The sequence below is a fragment of the Pleurodeles waltl genome, chromosome 12 (genome assembly GCF_031143425.1).
Source record: "Pleurodeles waltl isolate 20211129_DDA chromosome 12, aPleWal1.hap1.20221129, whole genome shotgun sequence".
In the NCBI taxonomy this organism is placed as follows: Eukaryota; Metazoa; Chordata; class Amphibia; order Caudata; family Salamandridae; genus Pleurodeles; species Pleurodeles waltl.
In genome coordinates, this window is record NC_090451.1 from 680,076,107 (window position 1) to 680,094,781 (window position 18,675).

At 45.1% G+C, this 18,675-nt stretch overlaps 1 protein-coding gene across 1 annotated transcript in view; it reads left to right on the plus strand.

Moving 5' to 3' along the window:
• Nucleotides 1–18,675, plus strand: part of LOC138267259 (extracellular calcium-sensing receptor-like) — a 69,270-nt gene that overhangs the window by 47,174 nt on the left and 3,421 nt on the right. Inside the window, exon 4 of the mRNA XM_069216117.1 lies at nucleotides 1,310–1,537. Coding sequence (XP_069072218.1) covers nucleotides 1,310–1,537 — 228 coding nt within the window. The remainder of the gene's footprint in view (nucleotides 1–1,309; nucleotides 1,538–18,675) is intronic.

Consider the following 18,675-nt stretch of genomic DNA (forward strand, 5'->3'; position numbering starts at 1 on the left):
AGTTGCATACAAGGGACAGACCAGGTTTAGGGTCTCGAATTACAAGGGACAGGCCTACGTCTCTGCACACACACTAGATTAGCTTGATGCTAAAGACCAAACAAAAAGTCAGGATACCAGTTTCACATGCAGTCATGAAACAACAACAAGAGTATACACCTTTCCACCATAAATGGACATTCCTCTCCCAACACAGGCCTATGTGCAAGCAGGGGTAAGGAGATCAAAGAGCAAGAGTGAATGCTGTTTTTTGTCCATGATGTTAGTTTGTACTGAGTAGTGGCTAAAAAAGGTGTGAATTTGCATGCAAGTGATGAGGAAACGATTTCATAGGTAACATTTGGAGTTGTACTACTGAGAGGATGGCAGTGCAAGTGTTGTGTTTTGTTGGTGTAAGGGCATTGAGGTGGTCAGATTCATGGATATCATATTCAACTATCTGGTACTCTTCAGACAAAATGGTGTTCACTTGTGTTTGCAGGGCAACAAGCTATACCCGGAACACTTGACTGGAGTATTGGAAAGATGGTGGAGTAGTCAATGTTGAGGGTGGGGTTCAGAAGAAGCATCTTGGGGAAATGCTATTCTAATGATGGTAAGTTGGTTCCAAGAAGAAGATTTGGTTGTCAGGCAACAGGAAAAGGTAGGAGTTTGGGGAGTAAAGGAAGGAAAGGAAGGAAAGGTGAACCATGAAATAGACCTTGCCCTGAAGCACGCTGGTGAATCAGTGAAGCTTATTTAAAGTTTGAGGTGAAATATAGAGAGAGGTGAGGGGAATTTAGGAGTGGGAAATGCTTAGAGGGTGGTTGGAAGAGATAATCAATGTTACATTGTTGAATGAGGCATATTAATTTGCACAGCTCAACCACAATTGTGTAAGCGTGAGCTCAGCTTGCTTTAGATAAAAGGTGGCCTTTTTTCACTAAGATAGGCAGTCTGTGGTGGTTACTCTGCCATTGGGGAGCATTTAATATATGGAAGGTGGTGTTCCACTCCATTTGCCTTCATGGAACAGTATAATGTCTGTGTGCCGCACAGAGACATGCACCCATTACTTCAAATAGTTTTAGAATGAATTTCACAAGAAATCCACATTTATTCAAAATTTACAACTATATAAAATGGCTAAAAACTATCTGCATAAAATAACAATGCAGGGGCTGCAACACAGTCAACTGTTATTTTCCCACTGTGCCGCTCTAATTAGAGATCAGCATTATGCAAATCATCTTTGGTCCAAACAGTATATCTGGCATGATCCAAGAGACATATGTTGGTCTATCACCATCTGTTCTTTTTTTCCACCCAGCTTCTACAGTATGTAAGGCAAGTCCGCTTTGAAGCCAACCTACAAGAGGAAATCTACTTCGATGACAATGGGTACACACCACCTTTATTTGATGTCATCAACTGGAAGATGAATGCCAAGGGCTCTGTTAGTTTCATCAAGGTGGGCACTTTCAACACGTCTGCCCCTCGAGGCCAAGATCTTTTCATTGATAGCAGTGCAATCCTGTGGAAGAGCGATGACCAGAAGGTTGGTCAAATTTAATGCTAAATTAACTATGCAACACTCTGGGCAATGTTTCATTTTCAGGATAGTGGATCCTAGCGATCACACTTTTATGGAAAAATCAATGCATCAAGCTACCAGCTGGCCAATCACATTTCTAATTCACTCTTGAACCCGGTGTATGTCTTGTTGTGGATAACTTTGTGCCACTCCTCCTCCTGGGCACTGTGGTCCAACATTGAAATAAATGTGCCAGATCCATGCCTAGTTCAGACACCCCTGCAAGTGTGAATGAGTTCTACTTGTACCCATTATTTATATGGTTTTTCTTATGTTGATGCTCTCAAGGCCATGCTCTAGAATGTTCTGTACCCTTCACTGAAATTAAATGCGCAATCCATGACGTGAACCACGACTCTCCTGGCTCCTTCATATGATGTGCGATTTAATGCCTTGAAGTGGTGGATGGACATTAGCAGGTAACTACTATTGAATATAACAGTTATTCACCACCATGAAAATTCAACAAATATTACAATGCTCTTGAATTTATTCTGCATTTGAGAAGGAGTTAGCAGCAGCATATTTAAAAAACATTGTATTTGTTCATAACAGATTACATCATTATACAGTAATACCATTGTAAGACCAGCATTTAATGGCCATCAAGAGCAAAGTCATGGATACAGAAACAAATAAGACATTCAGGTTTTAATATGAGTATGTGCACTGCCAAACTCTCCTATGAGCACTATAGATTCCCAGTTGTGAAGTGTGGGAGGATTATGTGGCATTAAGTTCATCCATCTTCTCCAGGAGTATGTCTGTCATTTTTCGCCACTCATATAAATCTTCCTGTAGGTTTTTGTCGGTACCATCTTCATCCAGACTTCCTCTGCCAAAGACATCTTTATACCACAATTACAAAGAAGTGTCTTGCAGTTGTCTCCAGTGAATCCTGATCCTATGCTTGACTTGCACCAATATGCAGGGCCTCATTATGAGTTTGGCGGTCTTTTGGGAAGACCGCAGTTGTGGCGGCTGCCAAAAGACCACCATGTTAGCGGTAATCTGACCGCTGTATTAAGAGTTACACTGTGAATTCTGCCAAAAAACAGGCACATTTCTGAAGCCACCAGGGCACTGGAGAAATAAAAAAAAAAGGTGGTCCCATCACCAGCACCGCCAGCCTGACAAAAATCCTCCCATCAGATTACGATCCACAAATCTCGACAGCGGTTCTTCCATGGCAGAAAACCATTGGCTGTGGAAATCGCGGCGGTCTCAATTCACATCACACTGAACACCACACCATATTGGATAGTTAGAATACCCCACACCTGATGCACATCCACACACCCAATACACTTACTCCCTGCACTATATAACACACCCCTACACAACCCACAATCCTTTGCATTCAAAATGCCACACATAGCCACAGAGAACCAACATCCCAGAGAGTTCAAATTAGCAAGAATAGGCACCCATTCACACTTCACTATGCACACTTCAGACACCTGTACAACACACTAAACACACATGTTAGTACCACACACAATCCACAACACCTGACACCCACTCACATCTTAGCACCAACACCTCACCATTTACCTAACTGTACCCATTCACTTTGAACAGAACCACACCGTCTTCTCAACCACTACCATGTCCCCACAAAAACACCCATTGTTCACTGATGAGGAGCTGAGGGTCACAGTGGATGAAATTGTCAGGTTAGAGCCACACCTGTTCGGAGCACAGGTCCAACAAACATCTATTGCCAGGAAAATGGAGTTGTGGCAAAAGATAGTAGACAGGTTGAATCCTGTAGGCAGTTATCCACGCACAGGGAAGGGCATCAGGAAGAAGTAGAATGACCTTAGGAGGAAGGTCCGTTCCATGGAATCCAGGCACCAGCTTTCAGTGCTGAAGACTGGCGGTGGGCCCCCACCTCCTCCCCCTACTTTTACACCTTGGAATGAGAAGGTCTTGGACATCCTGCACCCTGAGGGCCTAACAGGAATACATGGGGGAGTGGAGTCTGGTAAGTACCCACAACATTCATGTCACCCAATTGTCTAGTCCGGCAAGCTCTTTCACCACCTAAACCCACCCCAATTAACACCCCACCCACTACAACTCTCTCCTAATCACCTAATACCCCTCTCCGGCATGCCACATGTCTCCTAAATTCATCTGGCCCCACAGCCTTTGGAAATGGCACATGAAGTACTGGCTAATTATAGCACTACAACTCCCAGAATGCAATATCCCAGCATTTACAAAACCTGGACTATGTCCCAAATATTACATGTCATGCATGTTAAATCAATTTTCTATCTACACCATCTTGATTGTTCTAGTGTGGAACAGTACATGGCAATGATAGCAATGCAATGGCTCACTCACACTAGCATCCCAAGCAAAAACACAGCGATAGCTGAGTGCCCAGTTAAAATGACCACAGATGAAAAATCCTAACCTAGAAAAATACTCACCTGGTATGGATATTCAATGGTTGAGTGGATGCACATGCAGTAAATCCTGATACAGGTCAATGTCCATTGCTTACTCACATACTGTGTTCCTACAAGGACATCAATGTGCATTGTCCAGCTCTCATTTGGGCCATCTATCATGCCAGACAGTTCACTAGGTAACAGAGGTGTACAGTTATATCAATAATCAGACAATATTAGATGGCATCAGCAATACAAACAGTACCGACCTAGTCTAGCAACTCAATATATGGAGTTTGGAATTCAAGTCACAGAGTTGTATGTTGTACTAAGTTATTCTGTGCAGAAACTGTCAATGTCATTGCTGGGGATCATGTTAAGGCACTGTCTGCATCTCACACAACTGCAACAATACCCTCAATTTAACCTGAACTCTGTCTTTCACTCCTTCTACAGGTAACCTTCCAATTGTCACCACGGAGGGGATACCAGAGACTGTCACTATCCCTCTGGATGAAGGTCCCAGTGAGGACAACACCCCTGGCCCATCTGGGACACCTGGTCAGTCAACAACTGTCAGCCTCTCCCTGCCCACATCAACTCTTGCCAGCCCTGTTGCATCTACAACACAGGCAATCATTTGTCCCCAAACCTGTCCAAAGCACTGTTTCGTCCATTATGTGCCCCACAGTACAGGTAACTGAGCCTAACCTTGCGACCCCTGACAATGATGGACCTGCCACCACTGGCAGTGGGCACACTGTGCCAGGGGCACAGGCACATGGGGTAGGGTGTGTGGGAGGGTTGCTGTGGGCTAGAGGATGGGGTCTCAAAGGGACAATACTGACCAGGGAGCCATCTCCCAAGTCTTGGGAGCCTACCAAAGTTCCCAAGGCATGATGGCCAAGTTATCACAATGTTGGGGAAATCCAAAAGTTTCAGAGGGACAACCACCAGGAAGTAATGCCGCAGTGGCAGGCACAAAATGCCCACTTGGCTTCCAGTGCAGCGGTGCTGAGAGACATCAATACCACACTGAGTAGATTTTGTACCCAACATCTAGCCCCTTCCACTAGCAATGAAACATCAGCGGCTGCTAGTGGAATGGAGGCCCTGCCTGGGGAAGGACGTGCCTTAGACACCCCACCCTCTGTAGCTGAAGAACCCCCCAACACAAACGTGGATGTCCACCCAAACATCCAGTAGGAGCAGATACCAAGACTAAACCCACTGCCAGGAAGTAAACCTCTCCTGACTTGTGCCCCTTTTGTGCCACAGATACACCCTGTTGGCTGTTCTGTAACCAATCTCCATTTTCCTATGGTGCAAGGATACTGGACTTGTGTATCCTGATGGTGTAGCAGCTACCATAATAATCCCAGCCACCATGACTGAACCCATCACTATTTATTTTGTGTGTTTTTTACGTAAATAGTCACATATGTTGATTTAATTCCACAATAAATCACTCTTAAACACAGGTCCTGTGTATGTGTTATTTATGTGCAATAGTTATGCATGCCAACTCTAATCTGAATATGTCCCTCTGTATTGTACACCCATTGTTATGGACATCAAACATGGACTCCATCAGCAGGAGAGTCATTACAATACAATAGTAACAGGACAGATTCCCAAATAAGTTGTCAACTACAACACACACAATCATTTATAGTTATGCAAACAGCACATAGAGCATGACTGAGAGTCGCATTAGGATGTTTGCTAAGGTGTCACACAAAGCTAAACCACAGCATACAGAAGTTAGGGTAATGTTAGTCTACTAAAAAGGCAGGAGGCACACAGATTGGTCCTTTATATCACATGGAAAAGTCTTATCACATACCCCTACCATAGCTTCGCAATATTCATATCCCATTGTACAGACATTGATAAGTACTGATGTCCCCAGTCCTGGAACCTTTCACTTACATTGGTCACATACCTGTGGGCTTGTCATTCACTTATGTCAGTCCACAGTGACATGCACATTGGTCTACAAAGCAGGAACACACTGATAGCTAGGTTCACAGTAGTTTACATACAACAGAAATCATTGTGATGGTAGAGGTTATGGTCCTACATTTACACATTTGCCTGACACATATCCAGACACAAATGACGCCATTTGACAAACTCCTGTACCCTACAGGTGAACTTGACGGGAAACCACATTACCACCCCAGTGTTCTGGGAGTCTAACAAAGCCTGTTACACTCCACATGATCAAGACCAATAGTACCTGGTTTCAGTCTTGTCCACTTCTCATGTCTATCTGCAATTCCCATCTACTTCTGACATTGTCTGTCATTTGTCAAGGATGATGAGCCAAACAAGATCTAGGCAAGTCTGTGATTCAAAGAGAAAAGGGATAGGACATAGCAGAATACACTCCTCAAATCAGAGAAGTCATGTCCACAAGTGTGACTTTGCATCTGCTATAACAATACATGATACGGTAGACCACTCTGTCCTGTACACAATACATACGTTCAGTCTGAATGCACAACTCAATGATAGGCATTGGAGCTATCTACAACCCCACAGATGATGGAAGGTTACAAAATTACATAACATCATTACGTCAACTTCACATACCTTTTAGTCAGCTGAAGTACTGATTGATGAGATCTGCCCCAGAGTCTCCTGCTTCATCTTCCTCTGGCTTTTCATCACTTGGAAAATCTGCATTTCCACCCACAGGTTCTGCTGGCTCCCTCTCATCTGGTATAAATAGTTTCTGTCGTCTTAGGGCAAGATTGTGGAGCATGCAGCAGGCAATTATTATTTGACATACTTTGTTGGGTGAATAGAGATGGTGTCCTCCTGACATGTCCAAGCACCTAAATCTCGCCTTAAGGACCCCAAACGTCCACTCACTGACATGCTTTGTCCTCCTGTGGGCCTCATTGTTGCGGACTTCCCCTGGTGTGGTTGGGTACCTCAGTGTCAACAATCAAGGACAGTTTGGCTAGCCAGAGTCACCTGTGAACAATTTGGTATGCAACACAAACATATATGTGGGATATGCAACATTGTGATGGCAGGAAACACACATTGCAAACACACATTTCAATTGTAACTTACCAACCAGTGAGGCCCCCTCTATGTGGAGTCGTGTCAATAGCAGTGGGACATTGCTGTTCTGCATGATGAAGGAATCATGGACTGATCTAAAAACTTAGCACTGACTTGTGAAATGTACTGGTCTGCCAGACACACCAATTTTATGGAGTGTTAGTTTTTCCTGTTACTATACACCTTTTCATTGGCACTGGGGGGAACCAAGGCTACATGCGTACCATACATGGCTCCAACCACATGTGGATGGTGTCCCATTGTATAAAACTCAGCCTTCACATAGGCCAAATCTTCACCTTGGGGAAACCTGATGTAGCTATCCAGGTGTTTCAACAATGCACACCAGACTGACCATGGACTGAGACATCTCTGCAGTTAGGGCCACTGATTCTGAAAGGACCCAGTGGTCAGAAAGTGTAGCACTGACAAGACTTGAACGATGGGAGGTATGCTATAGGGATTGCGAATGGCAGGCATCAGATCTGGCTCCAACTGATCACAAAGATCCATGATAGTGTGCCGATTCAGCCGATATGTCTGGATACAATGTCTCTCCTCCATGGTGTGCAGGTCTATTAGTGGACGGTACACTGGTGGTTGTCATCCTCTCCGCATGGCAGGGTAACTATATGAAAAGATGAAACTAAAGAATGTGACATGCAGCATGCACACATCATGTAAAGTTAAATAAACAACTCACACATATCTGCTTTTGAGGTTGGTTACAACCTCTGACATCTACAGTACAGCACATAGCTATGCATCCGACGACACCCTCCTTGGTGCACATTCTCTCAACTAACAATTGAACTACACATACATATTAATCTGTTGCTGAATACGTTTGTAATCCCCACCGACTTGGCAAGTCTTACACATACTGTTGCACATTATCTACATTTTAAAAGCACATAGGAACCTCAGAGTAGGTGTACACTGCTATCACCACATGCCCTCCAGTTACACATTTACTGCACAGATGCACAAATAGAGAACTAAACATGAAGGCAGTACTTACGGACATACTGCACAATATGGGGTATAGTTCATGATGCAGTTTAAAACTCTTCCATACATGAAATGTGCCTAAAATGGCAACCGCCTGACCTACTGTACTGGATATGTGGAAGTGACCTAAGTCTGCCAGCGGAACTCACCAGGGCAGTAGGCAGTCACAACCGTGGTGGAAATCGCCATTGGAAGACATTGCTGCCGGTAATAGGGCCCCAGCCTTCACACCGGAAGAGCTGGATAAGCTTGTGGAGGAGGTCCTACCCCTGTATGAACAGCTACATGGTGCACTAGAGGAGCAGGTGAGTCCAATGCAACACCAATGTGTGATAGGTGTGGTGTATGATGGTGTACCTGAAATGAAAAGTAGTGAATTTGTTGATGCATGCAGATGCTAATTTGTAAATGAGTGTGAGCTGAGAGGATGGGAATGTTTGCCTACTTGCTGTCACTGAAGTGTTCTGTCCACTACTATTGGTATGGGTCATGGGGACATGACTTTTTCCTTTTGTCTGTGTCATCCATGCAGGTCAACACCCATCAGAAGAAAGGAATTTGGTGTGCCATCGCCAAGTAAGTGCGGACCCTGCGGGTCCACAGCTGGCGGAGCACCCTCTGTAGGAAGCGGTGGGAGGACCTGAGACGCTGGACCCGGAATTCCACAGAGGCCCTGCTGGGGCTGTCCTTCAACGAGGGAGGGGTGCCCGTCAGACCTTGACCCCCTAATGTCCTATATTTTGGCGATGACCAACCCTGAGGCAGATGGGCGTTTGAAGGCAGCACAGCAGCCACAAGGGGTTAAGTACTGACTGAATCCATGTACATGCCTCTGCAAGTTCAGTGTATGATGTATACGTATCTTATCTGTGACAATGTGGTAAGTCATACAGATAAAGTGTCACCTAGGTAGACACAGTATTCCAGTTAGCAACATAGAAACACAGATATGGCTATAGTATTGTGTACAGGGATATGTTCATAACCTATGTTAACCAAATAGAATGACTGCATGTGGAGCTGTAGATGTGACTGTGTCATATGTGTAATTCTAATCAGCCATACATATTTGTAACCAGCTGTGTCATCCTACCCACCTAGTGTTCCCAAGTCAATTTACACAATTGATCAGTTGTATAGCTCTTTGGTCTCAGATCAGTTGTATTCCACTCAATGTTGCACTATGTGCAACATTGGGTCTGACAGATGAGTAACAGGCCAAGTAATCCTGTGTCCTGAAATAGATGGAAACATCATGTGAGGCTGTCACTACTAGCAGGATTTAGCTATTTCAAACTCACTACACTCCCTATGACGTCTGAGAAGGTATCCCCATAGTCAGGTCAGATTTATATATTGGGAAAGGTGACTTTTGATCAGAGTGTACATCCTACATAGTGGAAATCGTATTGGTAATAATACATTAACATTTCAAGACATATTATTGACATGTGTACTAATATCTTTTAGTCTAATGTATATGATTTTTGAGATATGAGAAAGTAAATGGCTTGTTTGCAGATCTCTTAGCCCATATACTTTGTCCATGCTACATAAGGCAATACCCTAACTATATGACTGCAACAAAAACTATTTCCTACCTACATCATGTGTCAATTGATACTTTGTGGCTATTATAATGTTGAAACCTCTTCTTTGTCAGACTTACCTTTGCGAATCTGAGGCTGATTATACAGTTTTAGTTATGGATCTGCTCATTTCTGCCTGTCTTAATGCTGTAGCAGGTGTTCCATTTGACATACACATGTTGGTGTTATGGGATAGTTTGTCATTCATTTTGCTTGACTCTAGATGTATGTGTCATTCAGGGTTACCTTAGTAATTAGTTGTTTAAGTGTTAGTTCTGGACTAAGGTAATAGGAATCCCATGTCTGGACAGTTGTTAGTGATTAGGGTGTTTAGATTTAGTCATGTAGAGGTTTCTAATCAGCATGTTTGGTGGAATGTTATGAGCCCTTCATGCACATTGTTTGGTGTCCATTGAATTGGTGGTGTTACTATGCAATGTCCCTGTGGTTGTCTGTGGTTGTATCTTGTGTGCTAAGTAGGCCTCTATTGCAGGACATAGAATAGTTGTCTATGTGTCAATGAGTTAGATAAGTGGGTCCAGATACTCTTTATGATTCTTTTCATAGTATTCAGATAGATTTTTCAATGACGTGCTATGCCATTTTGTGAGGCACACTGTTTGGGTATGCCATATGTAGTTTCTTCATCTGAGGTGTCTGACATTGTGTAAGTTGTGTACAGAATGATAAGGTAGGCATGTGTTTGAAAAGCAACATGCTGTGTTGTATTTGAAGTGAGATGAGTTTAATTTAATGGAAATGACTACTGGTGATGGATTGGGCAGGTGTGGAGTAGGGGGAGGCATGATATTGTGTTGTCAGTAAACTGCATTTCCTTAAAATGATTTGTTGATAGACAATGATGATCTGTACGGGGAGAGATTTTAGATGTATTCAATTCATCTTGTGCCTGATTCTTTTGAGTTACTGGTGAATTGATGGGATGGTGATGTAGTTGTCAGGTAGTTGGCTTATGTTGTGGGTGAGACTGTAGTGATATGGGAATGTTTGAAGTATCTAGGTGTGACATGATATAGGCTCTGAAGGGTTTCTACCTGGGGCTTTATTTGACATAGATGTTTTGTTACTATTGTGTATGTTGTAATGTATGTGTATGTTAAGAATGTGATGACCCTCTCTCTCTCTCTCTCTGTTTCTGTGCATCAGCATCGGCAGGTAAAGGAGAAGGGGCGCAGCCGTGTGGAGAAACTGTTGACCACTGGACCCAGAGTGCTGAGACCACTGATACACCCAGTGGCCCGGAGGGCGACGGGAGTGCCACAGGAGAGACTGGATCCACGTTTTCATCATCGGACTCCTCCTCCAGTGGACACACCCTGGCAGGGGCAGACCAATCTGGGACCACCCCAGCACCATCTAAGTCCGCCACCCCCCTTACATCCCGCCCTCCCTGAAGCTCCCCACCCAGTTGGCCGGTCCCGCTCACCCAAGAGGGTGGGCATCTCCTTTGCAGCAGACACCTCTGCCCCTGTCAGGCCTCTTGCCCTCAGTGAGGAGGCTATTGACCTCCTGAGGTCCATCTCTGTGGGTCAGTCGTCCATCGTGAAAGCCATCCAGGGACTTGCAACTCAAATACAAAGAGTAATGCGTTTCTGAAGGGCATTCACGGTGCACTGGCTCACCTACAGAGATCCTTTTAGGCTCTGGCCTCCACGCTGATGGCAGCCTGTCACCCTTTGTCTCCCGACCCCACTACACCTTCCTCTTCCCAAACCCAAACCCCTCTTCCCTGACCTAGCCAAAGCACACAGACAGACAGGTATGCATTCACTTCAACATCCAGGGTTAGCTCAGACAAACAAAGCACCACAAGACACACCACCGGCATGCACACAAGCAACATACACCTGCACACTAAACAACAGTCACTACCTGCCCTGACATCCCCACCACCCTCTGCATCAGTTTCAGCACACCTGATACACTTGCAGGCACTACACCAACATTCACAGATCCAGCCACCACACCAATCCAATCCCCAGACAGCATCACAGCAGACCCTCAGACATCCACCCCAATCACCATACCCACAGACATCACAACCACTGACACTCCTACATGCAGCACATCCACCATACCTGCAGTCACCACCACAACAGACACCCCCCAGCACCTCCACCCCCCTCATTCCTGTATACATAAAATGCCTTCACTCACCCTCCCAACAGACACCCACAAGTGTACCTCCCACACACATGCACCCACGGCAACCACACCAACACGTCAGATAACCACTCCTTCACCCTCCACTGCCAAGCCCCCTTCTGATGACCATCCCCATGTGCCTAAAAAAAGTGTTCCTTTCATATTTTGATCTTTTCCATACTCCTCTTCCTCCCCTATGATACTCCTAAATGCTCAGTTTCCCTCCCCAGGCCCGTCCCTATCACCTCCGAGGCCCCCGCTATCTCCCCTGCAAGTACCCATGCCCCTCCCCCTGCCAAGAAGTCTACCCCTCATGAGAGAACTCAACCCTCCCCTAAGCCTACACCTAAACCCCCCCAAGCCCAATCCATAGGACCTCCTCCCAAGCCTAAGCCCAAACCCCCTCTGCCCCCGATAATCACTGAGGTGCCTGCCTGCCACCTTGATGCCTCTACCTGTGGAGGTTACATGGCAGTCAGGAGTCAAGTTCGGGGCACTCATATGTGAATCAATTCCATGTTTTACTATTTCTATTTGGACTGGCTTATCACCTTGGACATTTTTTCATATTCATTCTCACTTTTAATAGATAATTGGACCAACCAGTTGTTGGTTTCGACGTTACATATTTGTCCTGCATTTCTTTTCATAGGGCATATTTGGTACTGGCTGACATTGTTTGTGTGTGAGTATTTGTGTGTAAGTGGTGCTTGTGCTACTAGTCAGCAGTGCATTTGTCCCCAGTGATGGGTGTGTGATGGCCATGTGTATGTTGGGTACATGTTGTTGTCATAGTATTGAGTGGTGTGTGGTATGTGCTTTGACTGTGTGCGTGTTTGGTGAATGGTATGCCAGATACGTTGTGATGTGTGTATGCTGGGTATGTCGAATGCTGCGTTGTATGGTTGTGTGATTGTGTGTGTTCATTCCCTGTTGGTGGTACGTTGTGTTGTAGGTGTGATTTGTCAATGTGTAGTGTCTATTGTGGGTGCTTACCAATGCATTGGTGGTGCTGCGGTTGAGGTGTTGTAATGACATTTTGTGGTGTTGAGTGTTGTTGTGTGTGACTGTGCCCGTGCTGTCTTTCTGGGAGTGGGTGTGTGTTTACGGTGTGTGTGTGTGTGAGACGGCCGTAGTGTGTGTACTGTGTATGTGCGTGTGTGTATGTGGCTGTCTGTGAGTGTGTGTGTCAGTGTCCAGGTTACATGTGTGTGTCGCCCTCGCCCCGTTCCCGATTGGTATGTTGTGTGAGCGTACGAACTTTGTCAATTTACAACATTGAAAGGTAAGTGTGTGTGTACTCACGGTTGCTGTTGTCATTTTCAGCATTGATTCCGGTGTCTCTGGACGAGTATGAGCAGGGAAGACGTGTAGTATGGGTTCCATGGCGGCTCTGCACGAGTATGGCTTCCTGAAAGTAAATGTCTCCTTTTATGAAGTTGGTTTCCGCCTGGGTTTCCGTGGTGGTGCAACCACAGCAGAAACCTTGGTGGTGTGCAACCTCATAATCTGTCCGGCGGAAACATGGTCTCTGCCGGTCTACAGGTAGCTACCGTCGTCCGTGGCGGTGCCGGTGGTGCTTTGGTTTATTCTGTTATGAATTCCGCCATGGTCATAATATGGTCTTCTCAGCCGGCCTGTTCGCAGTGCGACCATCACCATGAACACGGCAGTCCTGGTACTGCCAAATTCGTAATGAGGTCCATAATCTTAACATATATTTTTCCCCTCTTATGTTTGGAATGTAATCTCAATATGCAATGTGTCAAAAAGCACTTAATCTGTACCCCTGGAACCAATGACAAAGCCTCCATCACATTCACACATGAGTCATTTACCACCAGGCAGGTCCAAGTCATATGTAAAATATCCACCTCACTTCGATGGCATCAGCGGCATTCACCCGAATGTGTGGGATATATGTTGCTGAGAGTGTGGGGGGTAAGATTAACCCATTGGAGTGTGTTAAACTGGGTCAGGCAAAAGAAGGTGTTTCTAGAAACCGTGTTGTGATACTGTATTACTCTAACACACTCAAGATCTGAAAATGGGGCATCCTAGTTCCTGTCCCACTTAGTCAGCATCAATCAGACGTTCTAACAAAATCGCTCTATATACAGGAGAGACACATCTACCAACGTCATAGGCAATTACCTATAGCCAATTCCGGAGGACACTCCAGGAATCCTCCCCAGCACCCTTAAGCCACAGATGTCATCTTGGCAAATGTAAAAAATTGCACTAGACCCACTTGAAAAAATGTTCTAGTCTCAGCGAACGTTGCAAAGTTCTCTCCCTCATATAAATCCCCCAGTTCCCTGCACCCTACGTCAATCCACCCTGAAGTTTCTGCCATTTTTATTTTTATTTTGTGGAAGTGCGCGAAGTACCATTTTCCCATCCCTGATAGTAAAGGGGTTCGCCCTACCAGGCGTTTGCAATACCTATGCCATATCTGTGATATCAACTCCACAAGGTAGGGGGCTGCCTGATCTACAGCCTTAATACTACATGCACTGACCCCAGAGACTCGAGAGGGTAAGATCCCGCCTGAAAGTGGCATTACCTGTTGGCACTCTTATCTCTCTAGAGTGGCAAATGCTGCTTCTGAGGTACCAAATCGTCCCATTCAAAGTAAGGGAGCGCCAATTCCTCTTTCTCACACAGATGTTTCAGGGTGTTAAGCTTGATCCTAGGATAAGGTCCTTCCTATAGCAGGGTGGTCAGTATTGCATCTATTTTCCAGAATTGAGTTCTGGGCAGTAAACACTTCACACCCTGAAAAGTGCAGAGGCACCATAAAAGGTATCATTTTATTCAGAGCCACCTTTCTCACGACTGAAAATGGAAGCATTCACCAAAAAGGAAGGAACCGCTCCATGCCCTGTATAATCTTTTCAGTATTAAGGGCCTGATTTAGATTTCGGCGGATGGGTTACTTCGTCACAACATTGCCTTATAGCCCATCCACCAAAATCTAAATCAGGCCCTAAAGTCTATGTTTTCCTGTACTGTGTGAGTTACTTGCATCCCCAAATATTTAAAAGAGACAGGTTGCCACTGCATTCCTGAGTCTGGTAATGTCCTGCTGGACCCAGAGCTCCCATTGGAAGTAGTAGTGACTTGAATGTATTCAAACCTAACCCAGACATGTCTTGAAATCTTCTTATTGTTTCAACAGACACGGGACGGCTCTTTCTGGGTCCCTCATCTACATCAGGCATAAAGCAACACCAAATGTGTTGTGGTTCCTATCACTATCACTTCCTCAGTTATTTCCAGTTGCAAAATACTAGCCAGCAGTTCCTTAGCCATAGAAAAAAGCAGGAGTGACAAGAGGCACTCTTGGTGTGTACCTCTACTCAATTCCCAACTCTGGAACACAGGTTTCCCAGTTTTTACCCTGGCCACTGACTGGGTATATAACAGTCGCACCCAGCGCACGAACAAAAGCCAAAAGTTCATAGCACAGGGACCTGGAACATATATTCCCAACAAAATGTGTTAGAGGCTTTCTCAATATCGAGTAAAGCCACTACATAATCCAGGTCCTGAATCCTAAACAAATAATGCTCTACATGCACTAGCCTACGAAGATTAAAGATGGTGCTTCTGTTTCGGGTGAATTCTGTCTGGTCTTACCAGCACAGACACGACTCTAGTCAAATGTCTAGTTAACAGCTTAATAAGGATCTAAAGTCCACATTTATCACAGTTGCCTTTTCCTTGCAGCACGCAAAGTAACGCATGGGCAACACAACACTAAAGTCAGATTTACCAAGCCACGTGGCCTCATGGTGCTCAGTAAATCTGGAGTAACGAAAGGCAGCACAGGTTGCTGCCTTGTGTTAGTCTGCCCCAGGGAGACATTGCATGGGTGGAGCACAGGTGTTCCCACGCATCCACCTATGGATTTTGATGCATTCCCAGAATAGCGGTAGACCTGGAAATATGTGAAAATGCTATGCCTCCGCAGGGAAGATGTAACAAGTAGAAATATGCATATTTCTCCTAGTCTTTTTCCACTTTTTACATGTGCTAAATTCTGCAATACATATAGAAAGAGTAAAAAGTCTCAAGTTGGTTGTTTTTGTGAAGGAAAGTATCCCTTCCTGCACAAAAACAACCCTGCCTGCAACGCTGGCACCCATGCACTATTGTGCAAGGGTGCCTGCATAGTCGCTAGGCAGCAGTGTGTGCCCTAGCCCAAGTAGAGAGAAGGAATGCACTGCATAATGTTAAAAATGGCAAATTCCTGCCCTCTCAGTTTCACGCAGCACAGCAAGATGGCTTGCTGTATTGCATGAATATTTGATAAATCTGCTCCTTAGTGTCTGTGTTGATCATATAGAGGGGCCTGTCTGGTCCAGTTTCCCCAGGGTATTTCTCCGGCTTTGGTATCATCAAAATTAATTACTCCCTCATTGGGTCTTGAAGATAGCCATTTCGGCCAGCCTCTTAAGCTACCTCAGTTTGTCCATCATTTGGACCGGACCTAGTTTACAAAATTCAGGGGGGGGGTCCATCAGTGCCAGTAGTCTTCCCATTCTGCAAGTCTTCAGCTGCCCCCCATAACTCTACACCTGTCATTCCCTGTTTCAGTTAATCCACAGCATCCTGTGAAAGTCTCAGTAGACTTGCCCTCTCTAGGCACTGTCTCAGGTGTCCCCTATCTGGTGTAGTCCCTCATGTGTATACCCCTGAAAGGTGTTCAAAAAAGCCCTATTTATCTCTTCCTGTGTTTTATAAACACGCCTTCTTGTGTCTGCAATAGACATTATAGTAGCCCTATTAAGCTCCCTCCTGAGCAATCAGGCCAACATCACTCATTAACTTGTCCCCTTGTCTAAGCAATCGTTGCCTATACATTTTGTGAGAAAACTTGTCGAACCTATCATATGCATCAGTGAAGAGGTCTTTCTGCTACATTAAGGTTCGCGCATCCCCTCCTGTCTGCGGCAAGCCAGCCTCCATGTATTTTGCCTTTTGCTCCCCGTGCTGACCAACCACCCCCACCATCTCACCGATGGCAGCCCCCGAACAACTACCATCATTGCTTCCCATTCAATGGCTCCCTTGCTTGTCAAACCCCTATTTGTGTAAAAAAAACTGTTATTGTTTGCCTGAGAGATGCAAAGTACTCTCCATCTAGTAGTGCCTCCGTCCTCAGTAGCTACATCGGTATACAAGGTCTCCTCTATGCCTGTTTGAGTGTCAGTGTTACCGGAGAGTGACCCAAGAGAGTTCTGCCCATATAATCAACACCCAGACATGCAGTACACAAGCCTGAGCTAAGAAAAAGTTGACTAAAAAAGCCACATGGCGAATACCCTCGTTTAAAAAAAAATCCCTGACATGAAATAATTCCTAGCCCCCTGAAAACACACTCAGATATATAACATGAAAAAGTGCACTGTTCCTTTACTCTACTTTCTTTTTCTATTCTAATTGCATTTATGTAGTGCTTACTACTCCTGACGAGGTGCCAAAGCGCTTTACACCGGGCAGCTCTGACTCCCAAAATTAGTTGTTATTCCAGTGTTATTGGGAATAATCTTGTGCGCATAGCAAACCATGGGATGCATTCTTTCTAGTTTCTTTGTGGGAAATTTATAGCACACCGTACCTCCTGATCAGGAGAGAGTGGGTTTTGTCTAAGAATCAAGATATTATATTCATGTTATATAGCTACTCTTCTGGGTAGAAAATCTGTTTTTATTCAACACTGCAAATTGGCCTGATCTAGAATCATACACCAAGTAATAATCCAGATTAGATTTCTCAGCCATCTATACAACAGACTTTAACTTAACATCAAGATGATAATATTGGCAAAATGTATATTAAAGCCTGTAGGAAAGTGCCTTTTTTGGGAGGTCACCCCCGCCCCCCATGATTGGCTCTAGATGCTGTTGGTTATGACTTTGAAAGTGCACTGGAGCCTTCTAAACAGGCGCCAGTGCTCTCTCCCTAAATCGGTACCTGTGAATTGGTATCCTTACTTGGCAAGTACTCCAACCCCATATAAATCCCTAGTATGTGGTAATAGTGGCACCCAGGGCATGGGTGTTTAAAGGGTTACCCGGGCCTGAAGCACTGTTTGTGCCACTATGGTGACCCAAGCAAACTACTGAAAGCAGGCCTTCCATTGGCCACTGCAGGAGCAGTGTAGGGGGCAGCGTGCATTATATTAAATGTGTGGACATATAAGTGCAAGCTTATATGTCCCTATAGTAGCCTTTCTCATTGAAGGCTACTATAAGAGACTGACAGTCCAGAGGACAACATGGGCTGGCACCCGGACAGACCCGAAGACACCAGCTCCATTATGGTTCCGCCATAGTGGATCATGTTTGGTATCAAACAACATGCCTTCTCACCCCTAACATAAATCTCGGGTCGAGGGCGATGTGGCAAGGACGCAAAAAGCAGCCTTAGAGGTTGCCCACCAAGTTACCCTTGTTTTCTGTGCTATGGCTGCAAGCTTGCAGCTGCTGCCACCAAGACAGTATTCTGCCCCCCTGGGCAGAGGTGCAAACACTCCCAGGAGTCCATTTAACTATATACACTGTACATATATTACTCCCCACAGGCTTATTGTAATCCGGCACACCACAGACTTCAGCTTCCCCAGATGCGCCCTCTCCGACGTGGGTTTCCATCATGTGGTATGGAGCTGCCCTATCATAATCCAGTTTTGGTTCCGCTTCGCATCTGACCTGGAACACACATTCGGCCTAAGCCAGCTACGCACAATAGAAATATGCCTTCTTAGACTATATGCCAAGAAAAACAAAAAAAAGCCAGTAACAGATTCAGTGAGTTGGCATTGGAGATAGCCCGCAGAGCTATTGCT